This window comes from Ailuropoda melanoleuca, chromosome 6 (genome assembly GCF_002007445.2).
Source record: "Ailuropoda melanoleuca isolate Jingjing chromosome 6, ASM200744v2, whole genome shotgun sequence".
Lineage (NCBI taxonomy): Eukaryota > Metazoa > Chordata > Mammalia > Carnivora > Ursidae > Ailuropoda > Ailuropoda melanoleuca.
This window is the reverse complement of record NC_048223.1, coordinates 11912929-11939676: the sequence shown is the minus strand read 5'-3', so window position 1 is coordinate 11939676 and position 26748 is coordinate 11912929. Positions and strand designations below refer to the sequence as shown.

The 26748-nt window shown below is 35.7% G+C and overlaps 1 protein-coding gene and 1 non-coding gene across 7 annotated transcripts in view; one reads left to right on the top strand and one right to left on the bottom strand.

Annotated features, from left to right (window-relative positions):
• STAG1 (stromal antigen 1) overlaps positions 1-26748 on the bottom strand; it is a 414808-nt gene that overhangs the window by 217217 nt on the left and 170843 nt on the right. For all 6 annotated transcript variants that reach the window (XM_011231800.3, XM_011231799.3, XM_034661958.1 and 3 more), the window contains one exon: positions 11988-12084. In XM_011231800.3, coding sequence (XP_011230102.1) covers positions 11988-12084 — 97 coding nt within the window. The remainder of the gene's footprint in view (positions 1-11987; positions 12085-26748) is intronic.
• LOC117802914 lies at positions 17144-17246 on the top strand. The gene has a single exon (XR_004626421.1). It is a non-coding gene; the product is annotated as a U6 spliceosomal RNA (small nuclear RNA).

Genomic DNA, 26748 nt, shown 5'->3' with positions numbered 1-26748 from the left:
AATTCATTAAGGAATACACAAAATACAAAGATGTAAAATATGACATTGTATACATAAAACATGGAAGGGGGAGTAAAAAGGTAATGCTTTTAGAATGTGTTCAAACTTAAGTAACCATCAACTTAAACAGTTACATACATAGGATGTTATATACGAACCTCATGATAACCACAAACCAAACCTACAATAGACATAAAAAAATAAAGACAAAGAAAAAAGCCTAATGCTAAAGAAAGTCATCAAATCAACAGGCAAGAGAATAAGAGAAGACAGGAACAAAACAGAACTACAAAAACAACCAGAAAATAGTTAACAAAACAGTATTAAGTACATACTTATCAATAACCACATTAAATGCAAATGGACTGAATTGATCTAATCAAAAGACAGGACAAATGTAGACTAAAAAAGACCCATCTATATGCTGACTACAAGAGACTCACTTCAGACCTAAAAACACCTGCACACTGAAAGTGAATAAAGAGAAAAAGATATTCTATGCAAACAGAAGACCCCCCCCAAAATAAAAGCTGTGGTAGCAATATTTATATCAAACAAAACAGACTTCAAAACAAAGATGGAAGCGACAAAGAAAGGCAATACCTAATGATAAATGGATAAATCCAGCAAGAAAATATAACTTTTAAATATCTATGTACTGAACATAGGAGCACCAAGATACATTAAGCAAATATTTAGAGATATAAAAGGAGAAAGTGACACTGATTCAATAATAGTAGAGGACTTTAACACATCACTTATATCACAGGATAAATCATTCAACCAGAAATTCAATAAGGAAACACTGTCTCTGAACAGCACAATAGGTGAGATGGACTTAACAGATATATACAGAACATTCCACCAAAATTTAGTAGAATACACAGTTTTCAAGTGCATAGAGAAGATTCTCCAAGATAGGTCACATGTTAGGCCACAAAACAAGTCTCAATAAATTTAAGAAGACTGAAATCATACCAAGCATCTTTTCCAATCACAAGACTATGAAACTAATAATTACAAGAAAAAAAAATTGAAAAAAACACAAACACCTGGAGGCTAAACAACATTCTACTAAACAACCAATGGGTCAACAAAGAAATCAAAAAGTACATCAGGAAATATCCAAGACAGGGGCGCCTGGGTGGCACAGCAGTTAAACGTCAGCTTTCGGCTCAGGGCGTGATCCCGGCGTTAGGGATCAAGCCCCACATCAGGCTCCTCCGCTGTGAGCCTGCTTCTTCCTCTCCCACTCCCCCTGCTTGTGTTCCCTCTCTCGCTGGCTGTCTCTGTCTCTGTTGAATAAATAAATAAAATCTTTAAAAAAAAAATAAAAATAAAGGCAATTTTAAAAAAAAAAAAAGAAAATATCCAAGACAGAGATACTTTCGTTAGATTACTCCTTTCTGCCCGTGGACGCTGCGAGTAAGCATCGTTAAAGTCTCCCCCCTCCCACTGCCATCATGTCTAAGTCAGAGTCTCCCAAAGAGCCTGAATAGCTGCAGAAGCTCTTCATTGGAGGTTTGAGCTTTAAAACAACTGATGAGAGTCTGAGGAGCCATTCTGAGCAATGAGGAATGCTTTCGGACTGTGTGGTAATGAGAGATCCAACACCAAGCGCTCCAGAGGCTTTGGATTTGTCACGTATGCCACTGTGGAGGAGGTGGATGCAGCCATGAATGCAAGGCCACACAAGGTGGATGGAAGGGCTGTGGAACCAAAGAGGGCTGTCTCGAGAAGATTATCAAAGACCTGGTGTCCATTTAACTGTGAAAAAGATTTTTGTTGGTGGCATTAAAGAAGACACTGAAGAACACCATTTAAGAGGTTATTTTGAACAGTATGGGAAAATTGAAGTGATTGAGATCATGACTGACCGAGGCAGTGGCAAAAAGAAAGGTTTTGCTTTTGTAACATTTGATGAACAAGACTCTGTAGACAAGACTGTCATTCAAAAATACCATACTGTGAATGGCCACAACTGTGAAGTAAGGAAAGCCCTATCTAAGCAAGAGATGGCTAGTGTTTCATCCAGCCAAAGAGATTTAAGTGGTTCTGGAAACTTTGGTGGTGGTCATGGAGGGAACTTCAGTGGGTGAGGTGGCTTTGGCGGCAGTTGAGGTGGTGGTGGATATGGTGGCAGTGGGGATGGGATAATGGATTTGGTAATGATGGAAGCAATTTTGGAGGTGGCAGAAGCTATAATGATTTTGGCAATTACAACAATCAATCCTCAAATTTTGGACCCATGAAAGGAGGAAATTTTGGAGGCAGAAGCTCTGGCCCCTATGGTGGTGGAGGCCAATACTTTGCCAAATCACAAAACCAAGGTGGCTATGGTGGTTCTAGCAGCAGCAGTAGCTATGGCAGTGGCAGAAGGTTTTAATTACTGCCAGGAAACAAAGCTCAGCAGGAGAGGAGAGCCAGTTCTCAGTGACAGGGAAGCTACAGGTTACAACAGATTTGTGAACTCAGCCAAGCACAGTGGTGGCAGGAACTAGCTGCAACAAAGAAGACATGTTTTAGACAATACTCATGTGTATGGGCAAAAAACTCGAGGACTGTATTTGTGACTAATTGTATAACAGGTTATTTTAGTTTCTGTTCTACAGAAAGTGTAAAGCATTCCAACAAAGGGTTTAAATGTAGATATTTTTTTGCACCCATATTACTGATTGCTAAATGTAATACTCTGATCATGGCGCTGAATAAAGGTGTCTTTAAAAATATATATATCTAAGATAAATGAAATTGGAAATATAGAAGTTCAAAATATTTAGAAAAGAAAAATCAGTTGTAAGAGAGAAGTTTATAGCAATACAAACCTACCTCAAGCAACAAACAACAAAAAACCTTAAACAATCTAAACTTACACCTGGAGGAAACAGAAAAAGAACAATAAACAAAGCACAAAGTTAGTAAAAAGAAAAAAATAAGAACAAGAGCAGAAAAAACTTAATTACAGACTAAATAAACAATAGAAAAGATCAATAAAACTAAGACTGGTTCTTTGAAAAGATCAAGAAAATTGATAAACTTTCAGCCACAATCATCAAAAGAAAGAGAAAGGTCTTTAAAAACTCAGAAATGAAAGACAAATTACAACTAACACCACAGAAATACAAAAAATAAGAGACTGCTACAAAACATTATACACCAACAAATTAGACTACCTAAAAGCAATGGATAAATTCCTAGAAACACACAATCTTCCAAGAATGACTTGGGAAGAAAAACAAAAATCTGGGCAGATTACTAGAAACGAAATTGAATCAGTAATGACTAGTAATGAAACTGAATCAGTAATCAAAAACTCCCAACAAACCAAAGGCCAGAATCAGATGGCTTCACAAGTGAATTCCACCAAACATTTTAAAAAGAGTTAATACCTATCCTTCCCAAATTATTCCAAAAAATTCAGGAGGAAAAAAATGTTTCTAAATTCACTCTCCAAGACCAGCATTACATATATACCAAATCCAGACAAAGATACTGAAGGAAATTACAGGCCAATATCCCTGATGGATATATATACAAAAATCTTGATCAAAATATTATCAAACCGAATTCAACAATATATTAAAAGGGTCATTCACTATAATCAAGTGGAATTTATTCTAGGGATGCAAGCGTGGTTCAGTATCTGCAAGATCAATGTGATAGGCCACATTAACAAAATATAAGGATAAAAACCCTGTGATCATCTCAAAATTCAACTTCCATTCATGATAAAAACTCTAAACAGAATATAGAAGAAACACACCTCAACATAATAAAGGTCATAAATGACAAATCAGTTAACATCACAATGATAAACAGCTGAAAGCTTTTCCTTCAAGATCAGGAACACGACAAGGATGTCCACTCTCACCACCTTTATTCAACATAGATTGGAAGTCCTAGCCACAGCAATCAAATAACTACAAAAGAAAAAAAAGGCATCCAAATTGTTAAGGATGGAGTTAAGCTGTCACTATTTGCAGGTGACATGACACTATAGATAAAAAAAACCTAAGACTCCATCAAGAAACCATCAGAACAAATAAACAGAATCAGTAATGTTGCGGGATACCATATTAATATAAAGAATCAGTTAGGTTTGTATTCACTAATAAGTAACTAGCAGAAAGAGAAATTTGTAACTGCAGCAAAAAGGATAAGATACTTAGGAATAAATCTAACCAAGGGGGTGAAAGACCTATACTCTGAAAACTATCAAAACACTGATGAAAGAAACTGAAGACAACAGAAACAAATGAAAAGATATACCATGCTCACTGACTGAAAGATGTAATATTGTTAAAACGTCCATATAACCCAAAGCAATCCACAGATTCAAAACAATCCCTATCAAAATACAAATAGTATTTTTTACAGAACTAGAAGAACCCTAAAATTCATATGGAACCACAAATGATGCCAAACAGTCAAAGCAAACTTGAGAAAGAACAACAAAGCTGGAACTATCAGGCTTCCTGATTTCAAACTATACTACAAAGCCACAGTAATCAAAAGAGTATGGTACTGGCACAAAAACAGATACACAGATCAACAGATCAGAACACAGAGTACAGAAATAAACCAATGCATATATGGTCAATTAATCTATGACAAAGGAAGTAAGAATATACAATGGTGAAAAGATAGTCTTCAATAAATGATGTTGACAAAACCGGGCAGCTACAAGCAAAAGAATAAAACTGGACCACTTTCTCTTTTAAAAAAATTTTTTTAAAGATTTATTTATTTGAGAGAGAGAGAGAGAGAGAGAGAGAGAGAGAGAGAGAGAAAGCTGGACCACTTTCTTAAACCATATACAAAAATAAACTCAAAACAGATTAAAGACCTAAATGTAAGACCCGAAAACATAAAACTCCTAAAAGAAAACATACGCAGTATACCTCTGAACACCAGTCTTACCAGTATTTTTTTGGGTTCTATCTCCTTGGGTAAAGGCAACAAAAGCAAAATAAACAACTAGGACTATATCAAGCTAAAAAGCTTTTGCACAGTGAAGCAAACCATCAATAAAACAAAAAGGTACTGTAACAAATAGAAGAAAATATTTGCAATCATATATCTGATGAAGGATTAATGCCTAAAATATATAAAGAACTCATAAAATTCAATCCCCAAATAATCTGATTTAAAAATGGGCAGAGAATAGACATTTTTCCTACGAATACATAAAGATGGCCAACAGACACATGAAAAGATGCTCAACATCACTAATCATCAGGGAAATGCAAATCAGAACCACAATGAAGTATCACTTCAAACCAGCCAGAATGGCCAGTATCAAAAAGATAAGCAATAACAAGTATTGGCAAGAGTGTGGAGAAAAGGGAACCCTAATGCACTGATAGTAATAAATTGGTGAGCCACTAAGGAAAACAGTGTGGAGGTTCCTCAAAAGATTAATAATAGAAATACCTTATGATCCAGTAATTCCACTTCTGGGTATTTACCTGAAGAAAATGAAAACACTAATTTGAAAAGATATGCACACCTATGTTTACTGCAGCATTATATATAAAAGTCAAGATACAGGAGCAACCTAAATGTCCATCGATAGATGAATGGATAAAGAATGTGTGTGTGTACACACACACACATGCACGTGCACATTCAACAGGGTATTATTCAGCCATAAAAAAGAATGAAATCTTGCCATCAGCATGGCAAATTGATGGACATCCCATATGACATGGCTGGACCGAGAGGGTATAATGCTATCTGAAACACGTCAGACGAAGAGAAATACCTTAAGGTATTTTCACATATAGGTGAAACCTAAGAAACAAAACAAATGAACAAAGAAAACAGAAACAGACTCGTAAATATGGAAGACTGATGGATGCCAAAGGGGCAGGGGGAGGAATTAGGTGAAATAGGTGAGGGGGATTAAGAGGTATAAACTTCTAGTTATAAAATAAAATAAGTCACAGGAATGAAAAATACAGCATAGAAAATGAATAATAGTGAATAATACTGTAATACAGCATAGAAAATGAATAATAGTGAATAATACTGTAATAACTTTGTACAATAACTTGAGAGATACAACTGTACTTATCATGGGGAACATTTCATAATGTATATAAATTTGAAACCATTACGTTGTACACCTGAAACTAATATTGTATGTAAACTATACTTCAATTTAAAAGAAGGCATATTCAAATTAAGTATCATCCTTTCACCCCAATTCCCTCTAGACTTTCCACCTCATTTATATACACACACACCCTGCAGATAGCCAGTCAATATTCTGTTTGGTCTTTCCTCTGTTTCCATTTGCTCAAGAGAAGGTATACATATGTATATTGCATTTTCCCCTTCTTTCTTCCCAAGAAAGTTGCATACTGTAGACACTCTTTTGCACTTGGCATTTCGCCCTTAAAAATGTATCCTGAAAATCTCCCTGCATCAGTCCACAGAGATCTTTCTCATTCTTTTTCACAGTGGATTTTTTTACAAAATTCCATTGTGTACCTCTATGACAATTTACTTAATCATTTTCCTATATATGAGTATTTAGGTTGTTTCCAAAATTTTTGCAATAGCAAATAATATTGTATTAAGTAACCCTGTGCCTGTATTTTCTTAATCTGGAGGCATATCTTCATGACAAATTTATAGAAGTAGGATGGCTGGATAAAAACAAATGTTGTTTTGGTAGATATTGCCAAATCTCTTTCCATCAGAGATGTATCAATTTTTATTCCAGGAAACAATGTAACAATGTCTATTTTCTAATAGCTTAACTAACAGAGTATTCTTGTAATTTTTAAATTTATCAATCTGATAGGTGAAAAATGATATCTCAGTGTAGATGCAATTTGCCTCTCTTCTTTCACATGTTTTAAGATACACTTACTAAATTTTCACTAGTACTTGGGTATATTTCTGGATTTCTATTATATTCCACTGATGTGAAAGACAGTGTGACTTCTTCGTTAATCATAGTAAGAAAAGATCATTCTATGACTTTTATCAAAATGTTTTAAAATCCAGTTTTTAAATGCCTCTTCACAAACTAAGAAGATACTAGAAAGGAAAACTGGCAAGGGACAAAATCAGAGAATTCAAAGAAAAGGTAATAGAAATAGCTCTCAAGCCTCACTCATAAGAGAAATACAAATTAAAATCATCCATATATAAAAATTAACCACAATCAACAACCTAATTATAAAGCTGAAACTGTAAAACTACAGATTTTCCTTCACTTTCCTTCACTTATGGGGTTACAACCTGATAAGCCCATCATACATAAGTTGAAAATATTAAGTAAAAAAATGCACTTAATACATCCAACCCACTGAATATCATAGCTTAGTCTAGCTCAGAACACTTCCTTAGCACACAGTTGGGTAAAATCATCTAATACAAAGCCTATTTTATAATAGAGTATTGAATACCTCATGCAATTTACTGAATTTGAAAAGCAGAATGAGAGGTAAAGAATGGTTTTGAGTGTATTGGCTGTTTACCATCAGTATTGCGTGGCTGACTGGGAGGTGTGGCTCACTGTTTCTGCCCAGTATCAGGAGACAGCATCCTATCACATATCTCTAAGCTCGAGAAAAGGCCAAAATTCAAAATTCAAAGTACAATTTCTATTGAATGCATATTATTTTTGCACCATTGTAGGGTGAAAAAAAAATCACAAGTTGAGGGGTGCCTGGGTGGCGCAGCTGGTTAAGCATGGGACTCTTGGGGGCGCCTGGGTGGCACAGCGGTTGGGCGTCTGCCTTCGGCTCAGGGCGTGATCCCGGCATTATGGGATCGCCCCACATCAGGCTCCTCCGCTATGAGCCTGCTTCTTCCTCTCCCACTCCCCCTGCTTGTGTTCCCTCTCTCGCTGGCTGTCTCTCTCTCTTTCGAATAAATAAATAAAATCTTAAAAAAAAAAAAAAAAAGCATGGGACTCTTGGATTTCAGTTCTGGTAGTGACCTCAGGGTCGTAAGATCAAGCTCCACATTGGGCTCCATGCTCAGCACGGTGTCTACATAAGACTGTCTATCCCTCTCTCTCTGCCTCTCTCCCCCACCTCTCTCTCTAAAATAAATAAATCTATCTTTAAAAATAGATTTTTAAAAAAATCACAAGTTGAACCATAATAAGTAGGGGACTGTCTCAATTTGAAAAAAATATAAGGATAAATCTTCATGCCCTTTTATTTAGCAATGGATTCTTAGATTTGACACTACAAACTTGAGCAAAAAATAAGAACAGATGAAATGGACTAAATTAAAATTTAAAACTTTTTGAGTATGAAAGAACTTTTTTTTTTTTTTAAAGATTTTATTTATTTGACAGAGAGAGAGAGACAGCCAGCGAAAGAGGGAACACAGGCAGGGGGAGTGGGAGAGGAAGAAGCAGGCTCATAGCAGAAGAGCCCGATGTGGGGCTCGATGCCACAATGCCGGGATCACGCCCTGAGCCGAAGGCAGATGCTTAACTGCTGTGCCACCCAGGCGGCCCCTATGAAAGAACATCTTTAAGAAAGTGAAAAGACAAAGCTACAAAATGGGAAGAAAGTAGTTCCAAGTTATGTATCTGATAAGAGCTTAGTATTCAAAATATATACAGAACCCTTAACAATGCACAACAAAAGGAAAACTACCTAATTTAGAAATGAATAAAGGACATGAATAAACATTTCTTTAAAAAAGATATACAAATGGCCAAGAGACACATGAAAATATGTTCAAGATCACTGATAATTAAGGAAACACAAATCAAAACCACAAGGAGATACCACTTCATACCCACTAGGACACTTAAAATAAAAAAAATTGGAAAACAGCAAGTGTTGGCAAGGATGTGGAGAAAAGGGAACCCTAGTGCACGGTTGGTGGGTATGTAAACTGGTGTAGCCACTGTAGAAAACAGTACAGGGAGGAGGTGAAGAAATAAGAATCCCCATAACATTTTTCGGATGAATATAAAATGCTACAGCTGCTGTGAAAAACAGTTTGATGGTTCCCTAAAAAAGGAAAACAGAATTACCATAGGATCCAGCAATTCCACTCCTACATATTTACCCACCAAAATCAAGAAACAAGCACTCAAACACAATTTGTTCATAAATGTTTACAGTAGCAATATTCACAATAACCAAAAGGTGAAAATAATTCAAATGTCCATCAACAGACGAATAAACTTAAAAACTGTGATCTACACCCCAATGTTATTCAGCCATTAAAAGGAATGAATTATAGATATATGGCACTACCCTGATAAAACTCAAAGACATTATGGTTAAATGAAGAAATCAGACACAAAAGGTCACATGTTGTAGAACTACTTTTATATAAGATGACCAAAACAGGCAAATCTATAGGAACAGAAAGCAGATTAGAACTTGCCAAGGACTGAAGGAGGAATGGAGAATGGGAATGATTACTTGATAAATATGAGGTACTCTCCTGGAGTGATGAAAACATTTTGATACTAGAGAGAAGAGGTTGCACAACATTCAACATTGTGAACATGCTAAAAGTTGCTGAACTGTACAATTTAAAATGGTTAATTGTAATAAATAAATAAATAGGCTAATTGTATGTTAAGTGAATTTCACCTCAATTTAAAAAAAATTACACTGGCACATCATTTTTACATCATTCATAAGGCCAACCCCAAAATTTGATAAAAATACTTTGTGGAAAAGTCTAAGAAGAAACATCCTCATGTATTACTAATGGGAGTAAAAATGGGTACAATTCCTATAGAAGTTAGGCAATATCTAATATAATTTTACAAATTCATTTTCCCACAGACATTCTTCCACAAAGAGCAAAAAAGGTATACACAAAATTACTCATTACAGTACTGTAATAGCAAAAGACTACAAATCATATAGTGGTCTTTTTTTTTTTTTTAAGATTTTATTTATTTATTTGACAGAGAGAGAGACAGCCAGAGAGCGAACACAAACAGAGGTAGTGGGAAAGGAAGAAGCAGGCTTCCTGCTGAGCAGGAAGCCCAATACGTGGTTTGATCCCAGGACCCTTGAGATCATAACCTGAGCCCAAGGCAGATGCTTTAACGACTGAGCCGCCCAGGAGCCCCAATGCAATGGTCTTTTAATAGAAGACTAAATTATTGTACACACGCACAAAGGAATGCTATGATGCTGTATTAAAAAAGCTCCCTATACATGAGTATTTCTGTGTAAGAGCAGTGGGGAAGGAAAGAATATATATTCCCAGTTATACATACAGAAATTAGATAAATAATGCCAACAGACAGACAGATGAATGTACAACAAAGTAGTTAAATGAAGTTAACTCTGTGGAGATAGATGGGAAGGCAGGAAGTGGTGAAGACTTTTTGCTTTATATATTCTAAAGCTTTTTGGTCTTTTGAATCCTGGGAATGAATTAAAAAAGGAAAAAATTTAAAGACCACAAGTTGTTTTAAAATCAAAACCTAATCCAACAGAACACTTTATGTACATAGATTAGATAATACATCTGAAGTACATCACTCAGTGCTTGCCTTATATCCATTTTAAGACTACAAAATTAACAGTCACTTTCCTCCAAATCGCATAATCTCCTGCCACTCTTCACCAATCTCAAGGCTCTCAGATTCAGGTTCAAACTCTATTTATGCTCAAGAGTGTACCCTGCTTTCTTGTCTTTAGGTATTTATACATAATCTGTTAACTTTAGTCTTCCTTGTCCCCTTTAATTTTCTTTTCCTCAGCCTCAGTCTCACCACAGAGTTTCTTCCTCTGACATGTGCTTTCTTACAAATACCCCAACATTTACACATACATAGAGATAACTAAGCATGGGCTACATCAGAAGCCCCTCTTTGTTATTACCATAGTATCTTGACTGAGACAAGCATGACTCTGAATCTTGAGTTTGGCACTTTAACTAACTGTATGATGTCCAAAACTTACCTCAGCCTTTATTCTCAGTTTCCTGATCTATAAAAATCACAACTGCCTGATCTGACTATTAACCAATATATTAAATGAGCAAATGCATATAAAATACAAAGCATAACACATATTAAATTGTCATTAAATTGTAAGCATTGTTATTAAGATGACACTGATGAGCACTTTTTACTTAACTATTGGTATATTTCCCTCTCTGCTCCTTCTAATAAAGCCTCCTTTGAAAATTACACATACTCTAATACTGCAGAGACTGTCTTGATAACATGTGTGAGTGCTTAGTACAAGACAGGTGCTCTGTAAATATTTGATAAAGAACTTGTGTCAATACTGTGAGTGACAAACAGAAATAAGAAAGGCTTCGAGAAATCAACTGTATTAGTGATCTCAATAAAAGATCACTGTACTCTATGTGCTGAAAAGCAAAGAATGCTGATTTACCAACTGATCTCCCCTATGTAACACATTATAACCTGTTAAGATATATCTATTCCTTAAAAAAATATATTTATTTATTCCTAGGAAGAAAAATTTCTATCAATTACCTATTAATATCATAAAAATAAAATTACATTTTATTTTAAAAAACTGTCTACAGATTTCCAATGGATGATAAACTTAAGAAATCAGATTCTGGTACTTATGTTTCCTAAAGCAAATCATTAAAGCTTCAAGTACTTCATCTGTACAAGGAGGACCAAAATACTGACAAGGATATAAAATACTGAACGTTAGCAACTTGCAAAATTCCTAATATGGAGCATAAGTACAAATAATATCAGTAAGTATTAATTATAAAAGTTTATGATCTAAAAAGTCAATTCATAAATTCATTAAACAAATCTTAGATTTCCTTCAAAATGTCATAAAATTTTAGAAATCTGTTGTTTTACAGCAAAACTGAACAAAACAAGATGAATTATCCTTAAATAATAATAATTTTCCTTACCAGAAAAAGATTAGCACATAGTTCTAGGATGGATTATATATAACTAAAGAAAGGCAAAGTAAATTTGACACTGTTGGACTGACACACTCGATGTAATTATTTATCCCAACATTACGTACCTCGACATCCTGAACACTGGATAAAAAAGTTGATTAAATCCAGAAGTGCGATGTCCCTGTCTTGTTTATATGATTCAATCCAGTCATCCACCACGGACTGTAGAAAAAAAAAAAAAAAAAGAAATGAAAACGTCCAAATAATTGATATTACAGCAAATAAATTTTTTTTGTTTATTTTATCTGTGTGTGACTACTTAAAGAAATCATTTCTCTGTAGCCAAATAAAACTAAAGAGTCCTTTATTTTTAAAAGTAATTAAAAGATGAGTTACTAGGTTTCAAAAATTTGTTTAGACCACAATAAAAATCTGAAAAGTCCAATAATTTTTTTTAAATTTTTTAAAGATTTTTATTTATTTATTCGACAGAGAGAGAGACAGCCAGCGAGAGAGGGAACACAAGCAGGGAGAGTGGGAGAGGAAGAAGCAGGCTCATGGCAGAGGACCCTGATGTGGGGCTCGATCCCGTAACGCCGGGATCACGCCCTGAGCCGAAGGCAGACGCTTAACTGCTGTGCCACCCAGGTGCCCCTGAAAAGTCCAATAATTATTAAGCAACTATAGATACCAATATTCAAACCACACTGTGAAAGTAACACAAAAGCTAAACTAATTACACTTACACATAGAAAGTTTCTAAGTATCAAAAAACCTATTCCGTTAGTAGTGCATAAAAATAGTACACATCATATATAACCAAATGCATTTTTGTCAGGAATGCAAAAATAAGTCAATATTAGGAAATCGAATTCAATTTATGAATGAAGGAGAGAAATTAAATGGTCATATTACTAGACTCAAAATCATACCTGATAAAATTGCAGCCAAGCTTAATAAACAACTCCTAGAAAAACTAGCTAGATGAAATATAAACAAGGTAAAGACAAAGATTAAGATATATTTTTTAAATGTTCAAGACATTTCAATTCAAAAAGGAACATGGTAAGGATGCTCTAAGTTTTCAATTAAGGCAAAAATGAGTAAAATATTAATAAAGAAAATTCTCCCTTTCCGACAGTTGAAAAAATACCTAACAGTCTCTACTAAAGTGACTCAAAAGATTCATAATGGAAAAAATTTGACAAGACAGGTGACAAAAGAGAAATGTACAAAATAACTTTTGGATATTAGCAAGATACAAGAAACATAAATGGATGAGCAGCCTGTTCACAACTACAATTATCTAAGAATAAATTCAAGAAAAGTATAAATGTTATTGTGGAAAATTATAAAAACTCAGAGGATATAGAAAATCACCTAAATAAGTTTCATATACGGAGTTTAAAAAAATTAAAAAAAACCTTAAAGCTCTATCAATAAAGTCTTTCCAAACTGTTAGGCAAATTTAATGTGAGTCCATACAGCATACTTGTAGGCAATATTGTTTGAGGTTCCTTGGGTGGGGCAGGGTATCAGAGAAAATGTATGACAATAATTTTTAAACACTTAAATTTTTACTTTTATATGTAAATACAATTATATACAGTAAGACGTATGAAACTTAAGTTACACCCTGATGAAATTTTACAAATACATACACCTGTGTAATCCTAGCCAAGATGAAAATATAAGACATTTCCAAAACTGAAACGGCTCCCTGAGGCTCCCTTCCAGTCAAAAACCATCCCCAGCTCAAAGGGTTTAACTATTATTCTATAACAGTGGACATGTTTTTCAATTCATATAAATAGTATCATCTTTTATGTTCTGATTTTTTTTTAAGATTTTATTTATTTATTTGACAGAGAGAGAGAGACAGCCAGCGAGAGAGGGAACACAAGCAGGGGGAGTGGGAGAGGAAGAAGCAGGCTCCCAGCGGAGCAGGGAGCCCAATGCGGGGCTCGATCCCAGGATCCTGGGTTCACGCCCTGAGCCAAAGGCAGATGCTTAACAACTGAGCCACCCAGGCACCCCTGTTCTGACTTCTTTTAATCAAAGTTGTTATCAGTTGTTATGTGTATCAGTCCTTCCTCTTTTTGCATTGCTGAGTAGCATCAGATTGTATTAATATACCATAATTTATTATCCGTTTTACTATTTAAGGATAACCACTGTTTCCATTTTAAGACTATCACGAATAAAACTGCCATAAGCATGACTGTCACATATTTTGATGGACATAAACTTTTTTCTGTTCTATATATACCCAGTAGCAAACTTACTAACACACAGAATACATGTGTGTCGATGGTTAGTAGACAATGCCATATAATCTTCCAAAACAAGTGTACTAAGTTATACTTCCATCAGCAATTTATGAGATCTACCAATGTATGAGACTGGGTGTTCCACACCCTCACCGATACTAAGTATCATCAGTCCTATTAATTTAACCATTCTGATTGAGCATATGCCTTCTTTAATGACCTCTTCTACTGAAGAGCAACCACATTTCCTTCTTCCATGTGAAAAAGAGGACTTTTTTTAATTGCTGATGTATGTAACACTCTATTTCTCTGTCTCATCACATTAGTGTCTGGAAGGTTTTACTTTAAAAGTAAACAAAATTAGAAAGAATATTACAGTTGTAGAAGAGGGTAAAAAGAAAAAGGATGCCATGATATCTGTTCAAGGTTCAGCTCTGCTGAATAATGTGTCAAGGACATGTTAGCTAAGAATGGTGGTAAGGACAGGGAATGGATAAAGCAGGTCAAGTGATTTTAAGACTCACAGTCTAAGCAGAAAAGCTTTCTGACCAAGGTAAGGAAGTATGGCACAAAGCTAAAGAGGAAGCCATTTCTCCACTTCTACATAGGGCCCATAATTGTGAAAATACTCTGAAGATGGTGAACAAATTTTAATTCCCAAAGTGACAGTATCAATGTACAATCCCACCAGTTATATGTGAGGAGACCAAAAACATTCTGAATAAAACTAGTGAACAGGGACTTGAGCATTATAAATATTAAAATTTAACACAAATATATTGAAAATAAAACAGATCGAAAATAATGTAGAACTAGAAAATATAAGAAAATAAAGCTCAGAAATAAATCCAGGTATATACAGAACTTAAGCTGTGACAAAGGAGACACTTCAATTTTTGAAGAAAAGGAGTGGTTAATTTAATAAATGATTCTGGTATAATTGGTTATTCATCTGAAAGGAAACAAAGTCATACCTTTTAAAAGTTATCAGAGAGGGGTAAAAGCCAAAGAATCTAAAGAACTGAACTCCAGACAGATATCCTTCTTGAGTTGGCAGACATTGGTGGTTATTAGAGGCAGTGCCAAGTATGGGCACGGGTGAGTGGATTATACAGTATTTCATAATATGTAAGGCCTTGGCTTGGCCTAGGGGACAGCATAAAACAGAAAACTACATGAGGCACATCAAAATTAAATTGTGGGGAACCTTCACTAGAGAAAGTATTTTTAAGTAGCCATACGGTACATACAGGGGACCAAAGGATAAGAAATATGGTACACATCTCATCAAAAAGAATGAAAGCCAAGGAAGGGATAATGAAAAGACATATTTAAAGTACTGAAAGAAAAAAACTCCCCATCAGTTGGTGAAAAAACCCAGCTTCCCTGTGATCCCACAAAGATCAACAACCAGACAGCAATCCACGAACAACTCCAGGAGTCCACTTAGGACATTTTAACAACAAGAAAAGTGAGAATCATCACACAAGAAGGAAGGCAACTTCAGTTTGCATGCATAATCCCATCCCCCAAACTAACACCAGTTTACAGTGCTCAGAAGGAACTTCAGAGCTAAAGAGTTCCACTTGCTAGGAAATAAAAGAGTGTGGTGAGCAACCAGCTCCCCCAGCCTTGCAGGGCCCTGAGCAGAAGTTCAGCTTTGGTTCCACCCCATCTAGATCAGCAACCCATATATGTACGGAGCTAGCTAGCAAAAAAGAATAAAAGCAGAAGTTATTAATAGCAGACAAGCACCAGGAGCAATCATGGTTCACAGAAAGCTACTCGGCAGACAAACTCAGCATGTTTTACCACTGACAAAGCCAAAGGTTAGCACAGCCACTGTGGACTCCCACAGATTTTGCCAGCTTTCTCCCCACAGGTATCTCTGTTAGCTGATACCAGGTGCCTGAGACCTTCCCTTGCCACCACCAGATCTGCCCCACAGCCATGCAGGATCTCTATGGCTGCAAAAGTGTAAGACGCCAGTCACCTGAGCCCCTTTGCAGCCCCACGGGAGCCAAGAAGCCACATAAGCAGCCAACTTAAGCTTCTACAGCTAGGTAAGTATAAGACAACAGCCTAGCGCCACTTCTCCATCACTGAACACTGTTCCCACCTCACAGCCCCTCTAGCTGTGCACCATTGGCCTAACAGTCATCACTGGCCTCCACTGCAGCATGCATGCACAGGCTAGGGAAATATGCAGCCACTGGTGAGTGTCTCAAAAAAGCCAAGAAACCCTGTAGCTGCTGGTAGGTCCAGATCAGGCCCTGCCTTCTGTCACTGTCTGGTACCACCATTCCCACCTGTACCTAGGGTCCTCTAGGCTGTGCACCCACAACCCCCTCCTCTACTCCAAGACCTGGCCTCCACCGCAGCGGTGTGCATGCCTGGAGGACGTATGCAACCACAAGAGAGCACACTGACAGCCAGGTCCTCTAGAGCTACCGGTGAGCCCATATTTGGCTCTAGCCCTTGCTACTTGCACTAATACTCATTACTATAACTGTGTCTGAACCAGGTCTCTTCCACTGCATAGACAACTGCAGCTACCCACCACAGCTGAGTGTGTGCACACCACCAGATCTGGCCAAGACCACTGTCTGCCTTGGTCCCTAGATACCAAACCTAGAGGTGTTGCTTAGTGCCCAAACCCACAGTGCCCACTAAAAACCACCTGTCTGTCCACGCATTAGAACAAGGTGGCCTGAACCAAAAAGACATCATGATTTCCTGGACCCAGTGCCACCACATGCCACATTTCTCACCCTACACTAGTAGACCAAGGGTCACTGTGTGATTAAATGTGCCCTCACACACACAGGTGAAAGCCTCCCCTTATGAAGAGGTAACTGCTTCTTCACGCACAGGTGTGAAAACATTGCTTCAGGATCATGAAGAATAAAGGAAATACATCTCTACAAAAGAAATGCTGTATACCTCCAGTAACCAGTCCAAAGAAATCCAGATTCAGAAACTGTTGGACAAAGAATTCAAAATAGTTTTCTGTGCTTGCTTCTGTAGCACATATACTAAATTGAAATCATACAGAGATTAGCATGGCCCCCATGCAAGGATGACATGCAAACTCGTTAAGCATTCAATATTAAAAAACAAAATTATACAGCTAGCCAGAGAGCTACAAGAGAATACAGATAAAGATATCAGAAAAAATATATAACAAACTGAGAAGCTCAACAAAGAAAGAAAACATAAGAAAGAACAACAGAAATTTTGGAGCTAAAGAATACAATGACTATAATGAAGAATTAAATAAGAGTTTAAACAATGAACTTGAAAAAGCTGAAGGGAGAATCAGTAAGCTAGAACACAGATCAAATGAAATTATCTAAATATAGGAGCAAAAAGAAGAGTGAGAGGAATGAAGAAAGCTTATGGGAATTATGCATACTGACAAAAGAAATAACATATACACCATTGGAGTCCCAAAGGAAAATGAGAAGAAAATGCTAAAAGCTTATTTTAAAAAATAATGGATCAAGTTTTTTTTTTAATTTCTCCTGACACACTGATTGTTCAACAGAATGTTGTTTAATCACCACACATTTATGGATTTTCCAGTTTTCTTCATGCAATTCTAAAATAAGAATGCTTGATATGATTCTGATCATCATTAAGACTTGTTTTCTGGCCTAACATGTGATCTATCTTGGAAAATAGTTCCATGTGAACTTGAGAAGAATATGTATTCTGTTCTTTTGGATGCAATGTCCTGCAAATATCTGTTAGGACTATTTGGTCTAACCTGTCATTTAAGGTTTCCTTATTGACTCTGTATAAATGATCTATGAATTGATGTAAATGGTATATTAAAGTCCCCCACTATTATTGTATTTCTGTACATTTCTCCCTTTAGGTCTCTTAATATTTTCTTTACATATTTAGGTGCTCCTATGTTGGGTGCATAAATATTTACAAATGCTGTATCTTCTTATTGGATTGACCCCTTTATAATTATGTAATTTGTTGTCTCATATTACAATCCTTGTTTTTAAAATCTATTTTGGCTGGTATAAATATAGCTATTTCAGCTTTCTTACAGTTTCCATTTGCAAGGGATACCTTTTTCCATCCCTTTGATTTAAGGCCATGTGAGTCCTTATATCTAAGGTGAGTCTCTCACCAGGGAGATGGATCTTCTTTTTGTTATCCATTCAGCCACTCCATGTCTTCTGATTTGCAAATTAACTCCATTTACATTTAAAGTAATTAATGATAAGTATGTACTTAATGCCATTTTGTTAATTATTTCCTGGCTATCTTTGTAGTTCTCTATTCTCTTCTTCTTCCCTTGAAACACAGGAAAGTGGAAATTTAACAAACCAAACTTTATGGGATGGAGCAATAGTAGTTCTAAGAGAGAAACACAGTGATAAATACTTACATCAAGAAACCATAAAGTAAATAAACAACCTAACTGTATACTAAAGGAACTAGGGGGGAAAAAAATTAATAAAGCCCAAAGTTAGAAGGAAATAACAAAGATGAGAGAGTAGAAATAAGTGAAATAGAAACTAAAAAGATAATAGAAAAGATCAATGAAACTAAGAGCTGCTTCTTTGAAAAGATAAACAAAACTGACAAACCTTTAGACTTACCTAAAAGATGACTCAAAATCAGACACAAGAGATGTTGTGACTAATACCACAGAAACAGAAAGGATCATAAGATATTACCATGAATAATCACACACTAAGAAATTGGACAACTTAGAAGAAATGGATATATTCTTAAAAAATAAAACCTCCCAAGACCGAACCATTATCTAATAGAAAACCTGAACACTTAGTAAGGAGACTAAGTTATGAAAAGCCTACTAACAAACAACAGTACAGGACACATCAGCTACACTGGTGAATTCTACCAAACATTCAAATTAGAATTAATACAAATCCTTTCTAATAGAAGAGGAGGGAACTCTACCAAACTAACTTTTTGAGGCAAGCATCACCCTGATAGCAAAACAAGATACAGATACCTTGCAGGCCAGGAGAAAATGGAAAGATAAATCAAAGTGCTAATAGAAAGAAACTATCAATCAAGAATACTTTACCTAGTAATGCCGTCCTTCAAAACTGAAAGTGAAATAAAGACTTTCCCTAAACAAAAGTTGAGGAAATTCATCACCTGCATTACAAGAAATGCTGAAAAGAGATCTTCCAGCTGAAACAAAAGGATGCTAATTAGTAACAGGAAAACATGACAAAATAGAGAATACCTGGGTGGCTCAGTTGGTTAAGCATCTGCCTTCGGCTCAGGTCATGATCCTGGAGTCCTGGGATCGAACCCCACATAGGGCTCCCTGCTCAGTGGCGAGTCTGCTTCTCCCTCTGCCTCTCTTCCCCCCCCCCACCGCTGCTTGTTCTTTCTCTCTCTCTACCTCCCACTCATTCTCTCTCCCAAATAAACAAAATCTTAAAAAAAAAGAAAAATGACAATATACCACAACGGTAAAGGTAAGCATATAGTCAGGTTCAGAACCCTAATATTAACTATTAACTATTTTAGTATACTCTAATATTAACTATTAACTATTTTAGTATAAAGGTTAAAGGACAAAAATATTAAAAATAGCTATAGCTTTAAATTTAATGAATACACAATAGAAAAAAGTAAATGTGACATCAAAAACATAAATATAAAAGTGGGGGGATCTTGTAGAGATATCTGCACTCTCATGTTCACTGTATCATTTTTCACAATGGCCAAAATACCGAAACAACCTAAATGCCCATCAACAGATGAATGAATAAGGAAAATGTGGTATCTATACACTGGACTACTTTTCAGCCAAGAGAAAGAAGGAAATTCCGTCACTTGTAACAACCTGGATGAAACTTCAAGTCATAATGTTAGGTGAAGTAAGTCAGACAAAGAAAGAAATATACTGTATGATTTTACTTATACAGGGAATCAAAAAAAAAAAAAAAAAAAGCCAAACTCAGGGAAACAGACATAGAGTGGTGGTTACCAGGGCCTGGGAGATAGGGAAAATGGGAAGGAATAAGTCAAAGGATTAAAAACTTCCAATTATAAGATTACCAAGTTCTGAGGCTAATGTACAGAATGATGACTATAGCTAATAATACTGTATTCTATAATCTTAAATGTTCTCACCACAAAAAACAAATGGAAATAATACAAGGGGATGGGATGTTAGCTAATGCTAAAGTAGTAATCATTCTGCAATATACAAATACATCAAATCAAATTTATACACTTTAAACTTACACAGTGTTGTATGTCAACTGTATCTCAATAAAAATGAGGGAAAAAAGAAGAAGTGCAGAATTTTTTACCCAGCAAAAAATATCATTCAAATAAAAGCAAAACAAAAACTTTTCAGACTAAGAAAACTGAAACAAAACCTAGCAAATGGACTAAACATTCCTCTTGAAAGACAAAGACCATCCAGACTGGATAAAAAGACCCAATCACATGATACGTACAACAGACACTTTACATATAGAAGCACAGATAATATGTATCACTCAAACTTTAACTATAAATAAAGCTGCTATGACTATATCAAACAAAAGTGGAAATCAAGACAAGGAGTATTACAAATATTAACAGAAAGATTTTATAGTAATAAAGTGGTAAATTTATCATGAAGATATACATGATGAAGAAAACACATTATCAAAATCTGTAGAATGCAGCTAAAACAGTGTTTACACAGAAATATGTAGCTTTAGGGGCGCCTGGGTGGCACAGCGGTTAAGCGTCTGCCTTCGGCTCAGGGCGTGATCCCGGTGTTATGGGATCGAGCCCCACATCAGGCTCCTCCGCTAGGAACCTGCTTCTTCCTCTCCCACTCCCCCTGCTTGTGTTCCTGCTCTCACTGGCTGTCTCTATCTCTGACAAATAAAGAAATAAAATCTTAAAAAAAAAAAATATGTAGCTTTAAATATTTACAATAGAAAGATCTAATACAATGATTTAAGCTTCCACCTTAAGAAACTCCTATTACATTTGAGTATGAGTTGTCCTCATTTAGGGAGTAGAGAAAGATAAGCAGTAAAATTTTAAGATTACCAGTAAGAACACTTTCTTTTCTTTTTTCAATTTTTAAGTAATCTCTACAACCAACGCAGGGCTCGAACTTACAACCCCAAGATCAAGATTCATATGCTCTACTGACTGAGCCAGCCAGGCAAGCACCCCACAAAGAACACTTCTGATAACATACCTACAATCTCTCAAAGAGAAGATCACAGTTTTTGAATATCTGAATTATGAGTTAAAGTCACATAATCATTCTGGGACCTAAGCTGACAGAAGCTCTTTGATCCTCTATAAGAGGCTTCCAAGGTTGACCCTGAGTAATCAATATCCAGCTGATAAAGAGGAAAACACAAAAAAGCACGGCAGATTTTTACAATTCAGGCTTGGTAGTCATACATTATTACTTTGGGTAATACTTCATTGACAAGAACTTGTTAACTAGCCAAATCTCAATACAAGGGGAGTGGAGACACGGAGTCTCCATTTGCCAGTACCCTCCTTGAACTTTCTCCACTATGAAAAGGGAAAAATAAATTTTTGGTAAGCCGCCAGTCATGTCTGCCAAAAGCTACCCCTCTGGCTACAACTATTTATATGCAGACTTCTTCCGTCATAGAAAAAATGCTCACCTGCATCAATATTGTAATACTGTTTACTGGAGAAAAAAGCTAAGCAATCTAAATGTCTGCAAAGCAATGTTTCACTAAATTATGGTGTGTGTGTGTGTGTGTGTGTATATATATACAAATGAAATATATTAATACAAATGAGCTATATCTGTATGTTAACACTAATGATATAAAAGGTTGTTTACAACATACTAAGTAAAAAAAGAAATATGTATAATATGATTCTACCTTTAAAATAAATATCATAGAAAAAAGTATGAAAAATTCAAACTGTGACACTGATAGGCTTGCCCTCAATTCATTTCAAACATTTAAATCTAAGAATTTACTACAAAGAAAATCTCTAAGAACTTAGCCACAGATCCTCAACAAGAAAACTATATGCAGCATTTGAATCAGTTTACGGTAAAATGAGAAAAATCACTGCATTTGTTCTAACAATTTTGTCATATTATAACAGAGGAAGTATTCAGAATTTGAGGTATTTAGAAAAATAATATTTTAAAAATTGGGAAAGAAAAACTAAAGCAAAAACAACAAAAAAAGTCAAGGTTCAAAGAGAAAATATAAATATGTGGCACAAAATAGTCAATGTTGTAACTAAAAATGAGTTTTAAATATTCTAAGCTTTTTATAAGCTAAACCTAAAAGAAAGCTCAATCAATTCAATCTGGATCTCTACACAGTACACTGAGTGCATATTCTTCAAACTCTAGTAGATAAATATACTTCTTTCAGCAGGCCATTTGATAAGACCTTGGTTAGGCAGACAAGGACATAGAGAATTAGTATTCTGTAGTGTTACTGAAGAGTAGATTCATTTGCTTCAGAGGAAGACAAGCAGATAGCAAAGATAATACACTATGTTGTAAACTAAAGACCCTAACTAGAAATCTTCAATGAAAGGCCCTCCCTCTTCCATATTGAGAATGACTGTATAATAATTAATATTTAGATTATTCTTTTCTATGTAGCTTTTAGCAGTATCATATACATTTTCCATGAATATAAATGTAAATACTACAGAGGTAGACTGAGAGTTCTTTATTACGCCATGAGACTAGACTGTTATTTTACCCTCAGGTAAAAACTAAAATGTTCCTGGTTTTCAGAGGCTTCCAAAGATTTTTTTTTTAACACTTCAAGGGTAAAAACTGGTTGATCCTACACATGTAATGCTAGTTTTTTCACTGCTACTCCTATTCCTACTATATTAACTAACAGCAGTTTTGGCCAATGTGATCCCATCACTGACTTTATCATATGCCCTTTTACTATGCAACTATAATATTGCATAAATTCAGAGAAATTTATTTTTAAGCTTAAATGGTGTGACCCTTCAATGACAGGTCAGATTTCATTCCATAGTTAGGAATGGAATCACAGATTACAGTATCATTTCAATGCCATTTTTCAGACAAATAAACAGAATGTCCCATACACAGTGTATTTCATAATTTCACTTGACACTAATCTTAGTTTTCTCTTTTGTCTTGTATTAACTGCTTTTGAAACAGAAAGACACTACCAACAAGTATAAAAGCCTGAATACTGTAATAGTGATGTCTAAATAAAATGGTACAGAAAAATTAAAATGACACTTTAAATATCATTCCTTTTAATGTCAAGCGTTTCTAATATTTCTCTCTGGTTCATAACATGTCTTTGCATTTGTGATATTTATCTTGCAGAAGTTCTCATCTGAGGAATTTTGCAGATGACAACCTGAATATGAATTCCTGATATATTGGCCATCACATTTCCATTCAGGACAAAACAACTGCTAGAGCAAGCAAGGTAGCAAAGACTGCAAGATGTAAGCGAGGTTAAGGATTCTTGCAGGTGTTGTTAAAGAAATAGCACAAAATTAAGAACCTTTCTGAGCTAAGCATGAGAAGGGTAGATGCCAGCCAAAAAACCAAAAACAAAAGCCTAGAAAAACTTCTACTTCTTCCTTCAAAAACTGGAGACTTCAGAGATTACTTAATCTTCTTTAGAATAGTAGAAGCACTGAGGCATGTGGTCCTAGGAAGGCCTGCTATAAATTCTTGGCCTCAGAGGAACTGCAGGGGATAAGTTGAGTTGCCTCCTATTCCTAAGGCTGGAAAAGTACTATCCAATTAACAGAACTCTTGGTTATGTGATACTCACAGGAATGGAGACCATGACAACATCTATTATACGTGAATTTGTGCCAAAGGAGGGATCCTAATAATTTGACTTGACCATCCAAATTGAAAAAAGCCTTAAGAAATCAAAGCAAAATAATATGCCTAAAAGACTCACTCATCAGCCAAGATGGGTATATTTGAAACAGATGGAAAATTTAAAGAATGGAAAGGACATTTTCGAAGTTTAAAAAAGAAAACTTACAAATTTAAATATTTACTGGTTCAACGAAAGAATAATCACTATGGAAAATTAATTTAATGTCCTGGAAGTTCAGTGGAGGGAAAAAATCTCAAGATAAAAGAAAAATATACAAACAGATTTTATAAGTAAAGGGGTAAAATACATGGCAGATGTAAGAAACACAATTAAGCTAAAATTTTAAGAAGAAAATCTAGCTGATCAATAAAAGTTAAATCTGAACATAAATATAGCTTATCTAATTCCTGTCAGAATTAATGGGAAAATGATACATACAAGCATACCCAGGTAAAATTCATGAATTTCAAGGAAAAAGGGAAAATCTTATAAATATCAGCACCAATAATTTAACACAACATATAGAAACTCTACTTCCACATACAGAGCATCCATCTGCATTCAATGCCTCTCTCTTAAGCAAATAGCTTCAAACAGCAGACATTTTAGGAAAACCTGTGCACAACAATTACCAATTTACTGTGCCTCAGCACCAAAGTCACCCCACAAGTTATCTGCTCTATAATAACGGACTAGACTTTACAAGCATTTCTCCTTCAAAGTAAACACTTTGTTAGCTTTATTAGCACAGGGCTCTGGAAGGACACTCAGGGAGGAAGGGGAACTTCTCTTCCTGGTTTTGATATGTTAGAGTTTTGTGTTTTTTACTTTTGCTGAACAGTCAATCAGTGGTGGTCTATCTCAACCTCATGCTAAGAGTGTGCAGTTCTTTGGTATTCTTGCACCCCAGCCTGGGATTGGTCATTACCCTCTTGATGCAACACAGACACTGCCATGCTCCAAGTCCCATCTGAGAGCAGTGCCTCATCTTCCAGTGTAATACTGTCTACCATAGCCAACACGACTATATCTCAGAATGTTGTTTCCAGCTGCCTAGCAAATGTGAACCAGCTCTGGCTAAGGCAATCCAGTGAACCTGTCATTCAACAGGCTGCAAACCCACCTTCTCCAACGAGGTCCAAACCGAAGTCTGAGGAAGAGGACCAGCACATCCAAATCTTTCTTCCCTTAAGAAATGTCTTTAATCCAACAGAACATTAAAAGGATTATCCATCATGACCAAGTGGGATTCATCCCTGGGATGCAAGGATGGCTCAACATTCGCAAATCAGTGTGATACATCATATCAACAAGAAAAGAGTCAGTAACCATATGATCCTCTCAACTGATGCAGAAAAAGCATTTAACAAAATACAGCATCCTTTCCTGATTAAAACCCTTCAGAGTGTAGGGATAGAGGGTACATTTCTCAATCTCATAAAAACCATCTATGAAAAGCCTGCAGCAAATATCATTCTCAATGGGGAAAAGCTGGAAGCCTTTCCCTTAAGATCAGGAACAGGACAAGGATGCCCACTCTCACCATTATTATTCAACATAGTACTAGAAGTCCTTGCAACAGCAATCAGACAACAAAAAGGGATAAAAGGTATCCAAATCAGCAAAGAAGAAGTCAAACTGTCTCTCTTCGCAGATGACATGATACTCTATATGGAAAACCCAAAAGACTCCACCCCAAACTACTAGAAGTTATACAAAAATTCAGTAATGTGGCGGGATACAAAATCAATGCTCAGAAATCAGTTGCATTTCTATACACGAACAATGAGACTGAAGAAAGAGAAACTAGACAATCCATTCCATTTACAATAGCACCAAAAATCATACATTATCTCGGAATTAACTTAACCAGAGACGTAAAGGATCTCTATTCTAGAAACTACAAATCACTCCTGAAAGGCATTGAAGAAGAAACAAAAAGATGGAAAAATATTCCATGCTCATGGATCAGAAGAATAAACATAGTTAAAATGTCTATGCTACCCAGAGCAATCTACACTTTCAATGCCATCCCGATCAAAATACCAATGACATTTTTCAAAGAACTGGAACAAACAGCCCTTAAATTTGTGCGGAACCAGNGGATACAAAATCAATGCTCAGAAATCAGTTGCATTTCTATACACGAACAATGAGACTGAAGAAAGAGAAACTAGACNCTATTATTCAACATAGTACTAGAAGTCCTTGCAACAGCAATCAGAAGACAAAAAGGGATCAAAGGTATCCAAATCGGCAAAGAAGAAGTCAAACTGTCTCTCTTTGCAGATGACATGATACTCTATATGGAAAACCCAAAGGAATCCACTCCCAAACTATTAGAAGTTATAGAACAATTCAGTAAGGTGGCAGGATACAAAATCAATGCCCAGAAATCAGTTGCATTTCTATACACGAATAACGAGACTGAAGAAAGAGAAATTAGGGAATCCATTCCATTTACAATAGCACCAAAAATCATACATTATCTCGGAATTAACTTAACCAGAGACGTAAAGGATCTCTATTCTAGAAACTACAAATCACTCCTGAAAGGCATTGAAGAAGAAATAAAAAGATGGAAAAATATTCCATGCTCATGGATTGGAAGAATTAACATAGTTAAAATGTCCATACTACCCAGAGCAATCTACACTTTCAATGCTATCCCGATCAAAATACCGAGGACATTTTTCAAAGAACTGGAACAAATAGTCCTTAAATTTGTATGGAACCAGAAAAGGCCC